Source organism: Perna viridis, chromosome 5 (assembly GCF_037379345.1).
Source record: "Perna viridis isolate PV_CMFRI_1.1 ecotype Kerala chromosome 5, ASM3737934v1, whole genome shotgun sequence".
NCBI lineage: Eukaryota > Metazoa > Mollusca > Bivalvia > Mytilida > Mytilidae > Perna > Perna viridis.
Genome location: NC_142449.1, coordinates 430,035 through 445,155, shown reverse-complemented (window position 1 = coordinate 445,155; position 15,121 = coordinate 430,035). Strand labels below are relative to the sequence as shown.

The 15,121-nt window shown below is 34.0% G+C and overlaps 1 protein-coding gene across 4 annotated transcripts in view; it reads left to right on the top strand.

Annotated features, from left to right (window-relative positions):
* Positions 1-15,121, top strand: part of LOC148615504 (flap endonuclease 1-like) — a 40,675-nt gene that overhangs the window by 6,672 nt on the left and 18,882 nt on the right. For all 4 annotated transcript variants that reach the window (XR_015921997.1, XM_088581757.1, XM_088581756.1 and 1 more), the window contains exons 3-5: positions 3,183-3,285; positions 3,532-3,595; positions 13,039-13,148. Coding sequence is in view for 3 of the 4 variants with exons in the window: in XM_088581757.1 (XP_088437883.1) it covers positions 3,183-3,285; positions 3,532-3,595; positions 13,039-13,148 (277 nt within the window). In the remaining variant the exon portion in view is untranslated. The remainder of the gene's footprint in view (positions 1-3,182; positions 3,286-3,531; positions 3,596-13,038; positions 13,149-15,121) is intronic.

Genomic DNA, 15,121 nt, shown 5'->3' with positions numbered 1-15,121 from the left:
TACCTGAATAAAAAATACTGAAAATCAACATTTTTACCTTTTCTGCTAACTGAAAGCATGGAGGCAAATTACTCACACATGTAAACAATATTCATACACTTTCGTAGTAAATTACAAATATGACTTTAAAGTACACATTCTCAGCTTTATTTTAACTACTTTTGACCAGAATACACACAAATAATGCACTTTACAATGCATATTTCTAGGTTCAGTGTGTTTTTGGTACTACATAGGGGTGGGGGTGGTCATTTGACCCGGAAGTGGTTAGTGAGACCCGACTCCTTGTAAGAGTTATTGCCTTTGAAAGGGGAAAAATGACTTTTTTTAAGTTTTCAGTCAATATCTTGAAAACAGTGAATGATAGATTAAAAGAAACTTTCATTTGTTGAAATGACCCTTATGATAAGCCCGACCAAAGACTTCTAGAGTCAAAATTGTTGGACAACTTCTTGTTAAATTTATTGCTTTTGAAAGGCAAAATTCAACCAGGTGGGCGATTCGGGCACCTGGTAGCCTCTAGTTTTGGTATTAATTCGCTCATACAGGGATCTACTGTGACTGGAAATACTCGCTAAATGCGAGTGGAATTTAGCGAGTTGAAGCTACTTCATGCGGCAAATTTTAGAGAGTTTTTTTTTAATGCCAAGTTTCACTTTCAAGCGTCTGGATCATTTAAACGCTTGATACTAGGGCCAACTTATTTCTTTTGCCTTTAAGCGTTTTATTGACCAGGGTAATACACAGGAAAATTAAAGACCTTGTATGGTCAATATTCATTATGCTGGCATGAGTCGACAAATTATGGCTTTTTTGAAGTAATGTTAACAAATGGAAACTCTCAGAAGTAGGCTTAGATCATGCAGATGGTGACACCACAAGCCAGCCGGACAATATGAACAACATTGTTATTAATCAAGCTGTTACTGCTTCTTTAAAAACCATTTGGAAATGGTGGAATTTCAAATCATTTAATGAGAATTGACGTGAGTGTGAAGGCACTGGACAGTTTCCACTCAAGACCTTTTGTTACACGTTGATGGTATAATGGACAGAAAACAAAGAGGCCAGTTGCTGTCCCTTATGGCCCTAACCAAATTGTGTAATATTACTACACATTAAAACAAAATTAGCTAGTAGATAAATCAGCACTTGCTTTTTAGGTCACCTTGCCAAAGGCCATGTGAGCAATTGCCATCACTTGGCGTCCGTTGTCGTCTGTTAATAATTTTTCAAAACTCTTTTCCTCTGACACTACTTGACCAATTAGAACCAAACTTGGTACGAACCTTTCTTGGGGTATCGTGCATAGAGCTGATGTGGGGATTTTTGATCCGTCGAAAAACATGGCCGCCGTTACTAAAAAAAAAGAATGTAGGGGTCAGAAAGTAGTTTTTCACATATTCCTCCAAAATCGTTAGGTTTAGTCTAATTCTGACATGGGGTAAAAGTGTTCAGCATGATGAGGTTTATCTGTGTTCAAATATTTGTTTTAATTGGTTTGGCCATGTTGAAGTAATTGCCCTTTTTTGACGTTTTTTTGGCTATTTTAACTGTTATTTCTTTCAAAAATCTTCTCTGACATTATTTGATCAATTTGAACCAAACTTGGTATGAACCTTCCTTGTGGTATTGTGCATAGAACTGAAGTGGGGTTTTTTATTGCGTTGAAAAACATGGTCGTCAACAATCATCAGGGATCAAAGTTGACAGGTGACTCCTTGTAAGAGTTATTGCCCTTGAATGATGAATTTGTAGTTTTCAGCCATTATCTTGAAAATTATAATAGATAGAAAGAAATTTTCTATCACTGAAATGATCCTTATGATCATCCTACCAAAGTCTTCTTGAGTCCGAATTGTTGGATAACTCCTTGTTAAATTTATTGCCCTTAAAAGACAAACTTTAAACAGGTGAGCGATTCTGGCTCCTGGGAGCCTCTTGTTTTAGCAAGTGGTAGAAAATGGGAAAATCGATCCCTGTCATAGGGTCTTTACACTGAAATTAAAATATATTTAAAAGCAGTTTTTTGCATGACATGTTATGACCCTATTGTATGTCTTGTGATGTACTGCAGTCATGACGAAGTTGATTTTTGGTGCGCCAGGCTTAATAACAAATTTAGACTTTTTTTCTTATATGTGCAAATAAAAAATCTGAAATTTTCTGCTGGACTGAAAAAAATTACCAGACATCGCCTTTGGTCTGACAAATTTTGCCATGACTGATGTACTGTGGTTCTCAACCCCACATGGGAAGAATTGGGATTGATTTTACATACGATGCGGACATAACTTTTTGTGGGTTTAAACTGGTCTGGAGCTGGCATGTCAGTTAACTGCTATTAGTCTTTAGTTTGTACATTTGTGTAATTGATATTCAGTTTCTTTTTTTCAGTTGTAAGAAGGGGCTCGTACCTTTTTGAACTGATTTTTAGGTGTGTTAATTATGTAATATTTTTTCCACATTGGCCAGATTTTACATGGAAGAGTTGTGATCATGCCAGAGTACTTAAACCCATCCCCCCCCCCCCCCACACACACACACACATTTTTTGTGCCTGTCCCAGATCACAAATTTCTTGCCTCTGTTTGTCTTGTTTCATTTTCACCTTCAGTATACCTTTATGTTACTGGAGTATATTGGGACAACTATTTTGCTGTACCTGTGTATGATGATGTTTTGGGGCCAGCTGCAGCCTTCCCTGTAGTGTGAGGGTTTTCTCGTTAATTGAAGACCAATGGTTGGCCTTGTGCTGATTTTTTCATCCCAGTGGGGTTGTCTCTCTGATATATTCAGCATACCTATTCACATTATAAATTCATCAAGTTTAATCAGTTTCAAAATTTGATCTAGTAGTAAATAGCCTCATACCCGGTTAGCTGCCTTCTTAGAAGTTGTTCTGTCTTATCTGAAGTTTTTGCTGTTTTACACACCATTTGTTTACAAAATTCAGCTATAATCCAGAGGTTGGCCTATTCAAAACATTGCTGTCAAGAATGATGCTTTTGAAAATTTGATTAGCGGTATTTTTGTTAAGAAGTAAGAATTGGCAGTAGAGACACATTTTTTACACCAAGGCAAGGTTTTCACAAAAAAAAGTGTTGGTGAAGTTGGGACTTGATGATTACAGCTGAATTTGAGTTTACTTGTACATTAATGTTTATTTTATTTTTTTACAGTCACTTAATGGGCATGTTCTACAGATCAATCAGGATGTTGGAGAATGGTATAAAACCAGTTTATGTATTTGATGGTAAACCACCAGACATGAAATCAGGGGAGGTAATTCAGATAAACCATCTACATGTACACCTCAGAAAAATCAAATTACATGTTTTATTGTCATCTGATGAAGTGGAATAACAAAACAATAAGAAAAGTCACTATGAAGTATTTAAGATGCAGTAGTTACAATTTGTATCTTGTACTAAATCATAATAATGAATATATGTGATAGTTACTGAATTCATAGAACTGAAGCATATAATAAGTTTTTTGAAAAGTTTTAATGCTTAAGTTTATTTTCAGTTGGAGAAGAGAAAAGAAAGAAGAGAAGAGGCTCAGAAAGCTTTAGAGAAAGCAGAGGAAGCAGGTAATGACAAATTGAATCCGTGAAACAATCATTAACTTGTGATCCTGCAATGTTCAGTAATGAATTATTCCTCCTTTTATTTAAATAAAAAAAACATATTGGATAGGTATTGGATACTATCTGGAATTAGCTAATTACGGCACACCATTAAAATTGGTGGCCGCCCTATAGTGATCACACTGCCCGTCCGTCCGTTCATCCATTACAAATTGTGTTCAGGCTGTAGCTTTTTTTGTCTTCTAATGTAGGCTTTTGATATTTTGCATGTGGGTGGATCACCTAAAGATGATGTTTCATGTACCATGGATATTGACCTATGATGTTGAACTTTGACCTCAAGGTCAAATTCCTTTTTTTTTTTTTTTTTTTTTTTTTTTTCAGTGACTCTTGTCTTGACTGTAACTTATTTTGTCTTTCAATATGAGCTTTTGATATTTGGCATGTGGGTAAATCATCTAAAGAGAATGTGTTTGTGTATCATGCATATTGATCTTTGACCTTGAACTTTGACCTCAAGGTCAAATTCCTGTTTTGTTTTTTTTGTTTTTGTTTTTTTTTTTTCAGTGACAAACTTGTGTCCCAGTTGTAAATTTTTTGTCTTTCAATGTGGAATTTTGATATTTGGCATGTAGGTAGATCATGTTAAGATTGTGTGTTGCATAACATGGATTTGGTCCTATGACCTTGATTATTTACCTCCAGGTCAAATTTTTTTTTGTGTTTTTTTTTTGTGACAAACTTGTGTCCAGGCTCTAACTTTTTGTCGCTTGCACATAAAGATGATGTGTTGTGTAATGGCCTATGTTATTGAACTTTGATCCAAAGGTCTAATTTCTGTTGTTTTTTTTTTTTTCAGTCACAACTTGTGTCCAGACTATAACTTTTTTTTTGTCTTTCGATGTGGGCTTATGTGGTTTATGACCTTTAACTTCAACCTCAAAGTCAAATTAATGTTTTTTTTTTTGTTGACCAACTCTTGTCCAAGCCGTTACTTTTTTGTCTTTTGAAGTTGGCTTTTGATATTTGGCATGTGGATTGATCACCTAAATTAAATTTATATACAACAATGTATTTGGCTTGATTGCCATGGCAGGGCTCACAGAGATGAATTCCATCAGAATGATTTCTAGTTTATGATTATGATTAATAGGAGAAAATTAAAATGGCTTGGAATGGTGGAAGTTTCTATATACACCATGACATATTTGTTATATAGAAAGTTTAATCCTATGGTCTGTTGTTTTTAGGTTTTTGATCTTTCTGTTTCTGTACGGGTCCATGTGTCCAAGAATAAAACTGCAGCAGCACTAAGCTGGCTGTAAATGGCAACTAAAAGGCATTCATTATCCTGGCCAGGGGTCAGGGCACTCTCTCCATAGAGCAACTGGGTTTTGTACCCAAGGTGGTTGAATGGCCAGTGTGGGAAACCATTTTTTTTTCCCAAATTGCCATTCTGGCTAGTGGAATATTGATCTTACTAACCAAATAGAAATTCAATTAACCAAATTTTTTTGGATTTTTTTTATCTGTACTATCATCTGTTTTCTCTTGGATTTGACTATCTTCTGCCTTTCTTTTTCTTTTTTCAACTATCTTTTCATTTGTTTTTAAATTTATTAAAAACTTTTCCATTTTCGAATATTCCCTCCCATTGAATTTGTTCATGTACAATAAGTACTCCATTTCTGAACTCATATTTTAAAAATAAAATTACATTTTAACAGACTGATCATTAAGAAACAAGAAAATGTTTATCTTTGTTTTCATTTTTATTTTGACAATAAACAAATAATTTAAGGTAACATATCATAAATTACCCAGATAATTTCGTTTGAATTCTAATTTGAGATTGCGACGTAGGTTTTGGCACATCCCGTGTATCGGAAATTAAAATGGCAGATTGTAAACAATGCTTTACATCAATAAAATTGTACGTATTATGCCAAAACTCACTTGACATATTAAATCTAAAGCTATACTTCTTAAAATGTAAGGAACATGTTTTTAATGTATGTTAAGGGATGTTTAACTAAATAACCTGTTGGATGGTTAACTTTCCTTGGAACTCTCCAATCAAATAACTGTCGCCAAATTGATGAGTGTAAGCTAATGAGAATTCGTCAAATTACACACACTCATATTTGGCGAGCTGGTGAGTGTTGGTTTCCCATACTAATGGGGTACCCCTGGTATCTTACATAATGGGCTGTCAGGCCTTAGCACTGAAAACCTGACGGCAAACTGTAGTCATGCTGCTTGGGTGTAAAACACCAATCAATTAATCAATCTGTCCATCAGTCTGGTTGATAATTCTTTTTTCTAGACATATGTTTGTATATTTACCCTGTATTCTTCATCAGTATAGTTGTTGGCATCTGTTAATTCTAGTTTTATTTATGATAATTTGAGTAACGGTAAAACTTATCTGATCTTTTTTTAAATTTTAACATACTGGGACAGGGTAGAGGGCCCTATATTTAATGGAGGATTTTGTCCCACCCCTTCTAAAATTAAGGTGCTAAAAGGGTGAAAATGGGATTTATCATTAGAATTGATAGGGAAAGTTTATTGTTGCTCCATCTTTTATGCTTTAGATGTTGATCAGTTCCTTTTGAAATTTGGTTTTTAGAAACTTTTGTTTACAGGGTAGGCTTATCTTTAATTATTTTGGAGTTAAAGTGGTACAAAATTAGGCCCTACCCAAAAAATCAACTTTTAAAAATTTTTTTCTGATTTTTTTTGGATTACTCATGAAATTCCCTGCCTGTGGTTTTCAATCAGAATTCAAATATTACGGTTTATTTAGTTATAATTTGCCAAAGCGGGCACACCCAAAAAAAAAAATAAAACTTTTTATACCCCAGCTCCAAAGGTGAGGGAGTAAACTGTTTTATCCTTGTCAATGTATCCATGTTTCCGTGGGTTCATGTGTCCGTATCAATGTTTTTCGTCAGTTTTCTTAGCAACTACTCATTACAGTGGCTTGAAATTTTAACACTTTCTACCTGCATGTTTGCCATATGGTGGGGTACATTTTTTTGAGAAATTCCACCACGACAACTTACTTAAACTTAAACTTTTTCTATATTTTAAAAGTTAAAATTTTTGTTGCACTTTCCTCGATCATCACAGCGGCAACACCTTCCTATAGGTATATATGGCAGGATACATTTTTGGAAAAATTTAAGACCAACTTTCTGTTTACTGAAGACTTTATTTTCTTCTACTGTGATTGGTAGAAGGAGTATCACTAGTGAGCCATCGATTGCAGATTAGTGCACATTTTGAAATTTTTTCATTGAATTACAAATTTGGTGCTATATCGTGTCCAAACTAGTTGTTGTGTCCATAATGAGCTGTAAGTCCTTTTGCTAAAAACTGAAATTGTGTTCACACTTGCCCCAAATGTGTTTGACATGCTGCTGTCATATCATGTTGCACAGCACAAACCTTTCAACATGGATTCCTGTCTGGGCCATAACTTCTTTGTTCTTTAACATAGGCATACCATGTTTGGCACATGCACCTATGATAACTCTGTATGACCATGACCTTTGACCTCAAGTTTTTTTACGTGGATTCTTGTCCGGGCAACAATTCTTTGCTCATTGTCTAAAGCATTCCATTTGGTCAGGTGAGCTACTGCCATCACTTGGCATCTGCCGTTGTCCTCCATTAACAATTATTCTCATCTAACACTGCTTGACTCCTTAGAACCAAACTTGGTATGAATGTTCCTTAGGGTATCCTGCAGCTAGAGAACTGATGTGGGGGTTCTTGTTTGTTTTGTTTGTTTGTTGGGGTTTAACGTCCGAGCAGCAATAGGTTCTTGATCCATCGAAAAACGTGGCTGCTGTTAATAGAAATAGAAAATAGTGGTCAGATAGTTGTTTTTTGCATATATCTTAAAAATCCTTAGGTTTAGCCAAATTCTGACAAAAGTGTTCAGCATGATGAGCTCTAGCTGTGGTTATAATTTCATTTTAATATGTGAAGCCATGTTGGAATTATTGCCCTTTTTTGACATTTTTTGCTATTTTTAATGTTATTTCTTTTCTTTCAAAAATCTTCTTCTCTGAAATTACTTGATCAATTGGAACCAAAGTTAGTATGAATGTTCCTTAGGGTGTCCTGCATATTTTAAAATGATATGCCAAAAGCATGGCTGATGTTACCAAAATAGAATACAGGGGCAGACAGTATTTGTTTGCTTATTATATCTCCGAAACCATTAGGTTTAGCCAAATTCTTTCAAGTGCTGAAATGATCCTTATTATAAGCCTACAAAAGTCTTTAAGGGATCAAAGTTGTCAGATGACGTAGTCTGCGAAAACTTGACTCGCCCTATCAGTCATGGGACTGACTGGCTGGTTAGATTGTCCAGTCAGTCCCACAGATATTTAGCCAGTCCAACTCATTTTTTTGTTAATTTGCTGTTAGTGAATTAATATTCTTCAATGACTTTATGGTATGCAAAGTTGTTTTTCATTGTTTTGTATTGACTTGGTTGTGGAGCTTTTTCCTCAATCTGTTTTCAGAAATGTTTTTTAATAAAGATTTATTTATTTCTCATTTTGCATGTGATTAGTTCAGTAACTTTAGTTTGTATCAATATACTTATCTGATTATCAATAATTTTATTTTATCATTATCATTCTTCAACAGCAAATTTTATAATCCATGAGAAGTTTTCTGCTTCAGTCTGCTCAAAGTCAAACTCATCACCACTGTCCATTTCCCCATTTGCTGCTAAATTGTAGCTTTTGATCTTTTTCTTTTTTTGCTGATCGAACATTAAAATCACAAAAAAATAGTTCGAGCTACATTTCACAGCTATTTCTCCCATGATGATCATCTTTTATGGGTGTTGTATTATTAGTCTGAACATATGACAGTTGCTTAGCTGGTCGTATGGCAGGAACGGCACTGGTAAAGTGTTGAATAGGTCACATTAGCATGATGTCAACAATCTGGTACCCGATGTTAAACCGGAAATGGAATTACACAAATCAGTCAATGTCTAAATAGGTTTTTAGACATATAATCAAACCAACAAAGCACTGTGACGGCCATTTTTTACCGGAGGTCCCTGGACCGTCCCTTGTGGTGAAAATATCAGGCAGACCGTTCTTTAACAGTGAGGATCGACAAATTTCGTGTATTCTGAGACGACTCCTTGTATGAGTTGTTGCCCTTGAGTTTTTATGAACAGTTTTGAGCCAATATCTTGAAAACAAAGGTCCGGAAACGGAAATAAATGGCGGTCATTGACCGACCAATTTTGCGAATGATCAACGATCATTTTCCAATATCGAATATAAAAAATTGTCAGTCCTAAGTGCATAAACTTCCTGTCTACTTGTCTCCTAATTGCTTATTGGAAATTAATTGACAGGTGTGTGACAATTTCAGCCGATATGCAGCCACTTGTGACTGTGATTTACTTGTTACTAATTAGTTGATTACATTAACGTTACACTTGCTGCCCCATTGCGTCTACCTATATGAATTAATTAAAGTAATTGGGAGAATTTTCATACATTTATTACTTGATTTATAAAGAAAAAGATTGACAAATCCATTCCGCCGATCTTTCAGATTTAACGAACATGGAAAGCACATGGTACTCAAACTACGAATTGGTCGTAGTTTGTAATTATTAATATATTGATTGAATCTTTTTAGCACAGAAGTCAACAGGTCATTTAAATCAGTATACAAAATGTATTTGTTATTTTCTTTCATAAATAATCAACATTTTTTTCATCACTCGGAAGTTTTCAGCTGTTTGTGGATGTGATGAAAAAGTCTGGGAGATACGATGTTTTGTTTACATGTTAGAACATCCATGTGTGGTCGAAACCGAACTTGTTCACTCGTTCAGATATTTTGTAAAAGACGGTGTATGTGATGAAATTACACAAATTCCAATATTTATCTTGAAATAACTACATAAGAAGAAGTGTTTTTAAAGTTAATTTTCGATCTGAGTTTGTAAAAGACTGACACACACTTCTGCTGAAGTTTGATAAAATAACCAGCATGGGCAATCAAAATTTCTGGACCCTTGCTTGAAAACAATAATAGATAGAAACTCTTAATTGCTGAAATGGTCCTTATGATAAGTCCTACCAAAGCTTTCTTGAGTCATAATTTTTGTACAACTCTGTCAAATTTATTGCCCTTGAAAGACAAAATTTAACAAGGTGATCGATTCAGGCTCCTTGAAGCCTCTTGTTTTGTATTTGGCACATTGATGTATTTTGACTATATTTTTTGAAAATTGAAACTTTTTAAGCAATTTTCTCATCTCGGAAAATTTTTAATTGAATTTTTATTTTTGTGCAATATTGTGTTTGAACTAGTTGTTGTGTCCATAAGGAACTGTAAGTTCTTATTCTTAACATTAAGTGTGTCAAAAACTAATTAAGCGGGACTGGAATTGTGGCCCCTAGAACAGAGTGGGTTGTTTTAAAAGTACATTCTTAATTGAGCAATCTTTTGAGGTGACGAAATCGTGTTCCTACAAACCCAAATAAGACAATATAAATATAAGTGCTAAGAAAGATAACTCTAACCTGTCAATGTAATTTCACAATGTAGCACTTATGAAAATAACCTAAATAAAATATAGCAAATTTGCATATTAACGTATTATGAAACTTTCTATGTCATACAATAATTTTGTGTCCCTGTTTATAGTATGAATTTAGTTATTAACCAGTACGACCAAACATTTCAAACACATGCAAAGCAAAGCATTTTAGTATGCTTTCTAACTAAACAAAATATAAGCAAAGCAACATAATAAAATAATAAAAATAATAGCAAAGCTCACCTCACAAAGTAAAGATCCAGAGTCTTAATGAATTAACATCATCTATCTTCATTGTACATTGTGAACGCAAAACCTTCAAGACAGATATCCCAGGACCAATATGAATGCTATAGTTTGTAGGAAATCAAAAATGTCTGACTTTCTATACCAAAATCTAATTTACAGTGACCCCTAAAGGGATTTATAAAAAGAAATCCCTCCAAAACTACATGTATCTCAACAGTTAAACTACAAAGCAAATCAACAGAACACACTTGAGAAATAAAAAAACCTATTAATAGAAATGACATGACCAGACATTCCAAACTGAACTGTCAGTGGCTAAAGTTACACTGAGAGGTAAATATCAGCAGGGATGTACAGTGAAACCTCTCCAAACTGGACTGGGACAAGAGCAAATGGCCGGTTTATAGGGATGGCTGGTTTTGTGAAAAATAGCAATGAATTCTAACAGCTGTTTCCTTTAATGTGTTCTATAACCCTAAATATTGTCAGTTTATTGGTTGAGACTTGTATAATGCCAATTCAAAACTTTGGGCCTTTTATTACATTTCAAAGCTTGCATCATTTGTAAATGATTTGATTTTACAAACGGTACTGCCGACAAAATAATGGTTTTGAAAATATGTGTATTAAAGATCAAAGGGCTATTGATGGTAACTGATCATTTGTATTGTTTTTGTAAATTGCCTATCTACAAAAAATAATAATTTTACCCCTTTATTGTTTTGGCTTGGGTACAGTTCACATTAATTGTCAGTTTAAAGATCATACTATTAAATGACCCTGGTTGCCTAACGCGTGTATACACCAATTAACACCCAACCAGTCACAAAATATGATGTCTGGATTAAATTTGTTATTTAAACAACTGTCCCCTTCAATTATCATCTGTCCACTGATGAAATGCAAACCGGTCAGTGAATGAATTTTTAATATGTAATATTACGTAATCATTTACAATTTTGTTCACACATTTGTTATAGGTAATCGATAACTGGACGGCTGAAATTGATAGGTTGTTTTTACTTGAAATATGTTACTAAAACTGAAAAACCAGCCGATGTATGGTTTTAGAGGGTGGCCGGTCTATGGAAGACAAAACACAGTTTATAAGTTTTATCAGCCAGTATGAAGGGAAGACCGGTTTTCTGAAGGTCCAGTTTGCAGAAGTTTGACTGTATATGTAATTAACTTGCAAACGTACCAATGTATGAAATTAAGTATTTTTTAGCTCACCTGGCCAAAGTCCATATGAGCTATTGCAGTCACTTGGTGTTCGTTGTCATTTATAATTTTTCAAAACCCTTCTCCAGTGACATTACTTGCCCAATTAGAACCAAACTTGGTATGAATGTTCCTTGGGGTATCTTGCATAGAACTGATGTGGAGATTTTTGATCTGTTGAAAAACAATTCATAATTCTTGTGATCAACTTTAAGTATCTATTCGTCTCATCTCAAAATTGTCCTTTAAAAGTTGAGGTCACCTGATCTAGTCCATGTTGTTTGTATCGTTATATATATATTATTAAAAGCTTACGAATTGCTGAGTTGAAGATAGGTTATTTAACTGATAATAGGCTAGATAGCATTATAGTCAGAAATGGTGACTGAGTTATTTCTGGAAATAACAACTTTAAAATTTTTGTCCCCAGCTGTGAGAATTGCCATCACTTGGCGTCCTTCATCGTTGTCTGTACCAATTTTTCAAAACTCTTCTCCTCAGACACCACTTGACCAATTGAAATCAAACTTGGTATGAATGTTTCTTGGGGTAACCTGCATAGAACTGATGTGGGGATTTTTGAACTGTTAAAAAAACATGGCCACCTTTACTAAAAATAGAACATAGGGGCCTGACAGTAGTTTTTCCCATTTATCTCCAAAACCATTAGGTTTTGCCAAATTCTGACGTGGGGGTAAAAGTGTTCAGCATGATAAGATCTATCTTTGGTCAAATTTTCATTTTAATGTGTTAAGCCATGTTGGAGTTATTGCCCTTTTTCGACAGTTTTTGCTATTTTGAATGTTATTTCTTTCAGAAATCTTCTCCTCTGACACCACTTGACCAATTGGAACCAATTTTGGTATGAATGTTTTTTTGGGGTATCCTACAAAGAACTAATGTGGGGATTTTTGATCTGTAGATGAACATTGCCACCATCACTAAAAATAGAACATAGGGGTCAGACTGTGTGTTTTTTGCATATATCTCCAAAACCATTAGGTTTAGCATAATTATTTCAATTGCTGAAATGACCCTTATTATAAGGCTTCGAAAGTCATCAGGGATCAAAGTTGTCAGGTGACTCCTCGTAAGAGTTATTGCCCTTGAAAGATGAAAAATGCTTTTATTTTTACAGTTTTCAGCCAATGTCTTAAAAAACTATAATAGATGGAAAGAAACTTTCAATTGCTGAAATGATCCTTAAGAAAGTCCTATTAAAGTCTTGTTGAGTCAAAATTGTTGGACAACTCCTTGTTCAATTTATTGCACTTGAATGACCAACTTTAACCAGGTAAGCAATTCAGGCTCCTGGGAGCCTTTAGTTATTGTCCAGATCATTAGAACCATCACATAATTGTATAATTTTATGTTGTAGGTGATGAAGAAAATATAGAAAAGTTTAACAGACGTTTAGTAAAGGTTTCAAAACAACACAATGAAGAATGTAAAGAATTACTCAAGCTGATGGGAGTTCCTTATATTGAGGTATAAATGAGTATTTTGAGAACCTGATGGGAGCTCCTTAGGGTGTACTATATAGTTACATTTAGGCACACTGTTTTGCACACGAAGTTGACTAGGTCTATTTTTGTAAAACTTAAAATTCAAAGTTGAAATTAGGTGGATATATTGTTTAGATATAGTTAAGCATTTATACATAGACAGATGTAAAATTTGAATGGTAAAGTAGTGTAATTGAAATGAAGAAAGGTATCCCAAATGTTTTAGATTCCTGTTGGATTAGGTTCACTCCTCAGTATCAGATGGCTGATCTTTAAAATACCTTATTTCACACGAACTTGAGGAACTAAAATTGGGAGAAAATAAATCCAAAGTAGTGTTATTATTTTTACCTTTTTTCCACTTCCTCCATGCATGCTTTCATTCTGTGCTAGTTGCATAGAGCCTGATATTTTATAAAACATAGTATTTGGCTTTTTTGTTAAGGCACCCCTCAGGCTTATTAGTACTAAATCTCAGTAATATTTGTTTTTAGTATCTTACCTTGGCTACTGGCTTTTTTAACAATTATTGCTAATTTACTAAAAAAATTACTTAAACCTCCACACACCCAGGATTAGAAAAATATATACTTTTTATGGAAGAAATATTTTCTGTGTGGACTGCCTCAAAACAGCTTTATTTCAACAAAATGAGCAGGGATTGAATTTCCAAGTTTTTCCCAGTAGCTAAATTTAACAAGTACTGAAAATTTACACTCACAAAATTAAAATTTTTAAGGCTATTTCTGGACTTTACCTATATTACATACAGAATTCCACTAGCAAATTTTAGCAAGTGGAAATAGTTTCTACTAGCAAAATTGAATTTCGACTTCCATTTAGCGAGTATTTCCGCAAGGTACAAGGGAGTATTTGGAGAACCTGATGGGAGTTCCATATTTCCTTACATATTTAGGTATAAATGAGCATTTATAGAACCTGATTAGCATTCCGCATATATATTGAGATATAAATAAACATTTATTGAACTTGCTGGGAGTTCCATACTTCCATATGTTGATTTATAGAAATTGATGGGAGTTCAATATATTGAGATATGAACATCTATAGAAATTGATGCATAGTCAAGGCAGTGCATGTATATATATATCAAATATTGCTGTAAATACATGTGTTTATAGAAAATATATAGTTGAACTCTTCTTAAAAATTGGAATGGGAAATTTCCTAATACAATACATCACTATATAACCAGTCAAACCTTGTTGCGTGGAACTTGGATTAGTCGAAATCTGGGATAACACGAACTAATTACAAAGTCCCAGCAAAACTCGCCTTACTAGCTCATTACAATTTTACCTTGGATAACTTGAGGTAATCAGCCAGTCCCCTTGATAGCACTTTGAGGTTAATTAACCCTGTTGTCTTGAAGTCAACTAATTAGTCAGAAAACTGATTGGGTTTTTGCAAACCATGATCGAAGTGTGTTTTAACATGTATTAGCATGGCCTTTAAAATTAATTTGTTGACACTCTTCATGGCATGATTTGTGTATTTAATTATTTTAAAATAGTGCGTGTAGTGAATAGAAATGAATTTTATAAATTATACGTTGGAATTCACACTAACAGGGATAATTTGATATTTTGATTAATTTTTTTTTAAAAATACAGATGAATTGTAATGGTGTCTGACTATTTAATGAAACATCAAACAGCTGATAGTAAGTGTATTTCAATGACTACATTCATTTTGGTAGTTCATTTGAATTTTTTACCATAATAATGTAGAACACATGATGATACTCCTGATTGTGAGTCAAACAAAGCAGTATGTTATGATATATGGTGTTTTGGATGTAGAAAAAATAAAAAAGAAATTTCACTAAAGCACTCAGTGCCGTTCATTATTTCAAACATGATATACAACAAAAAAAATTCTTATATAAAACGCAAGACATTATGGAGTATCGTGTAAAGTGAAGTACATGTACAT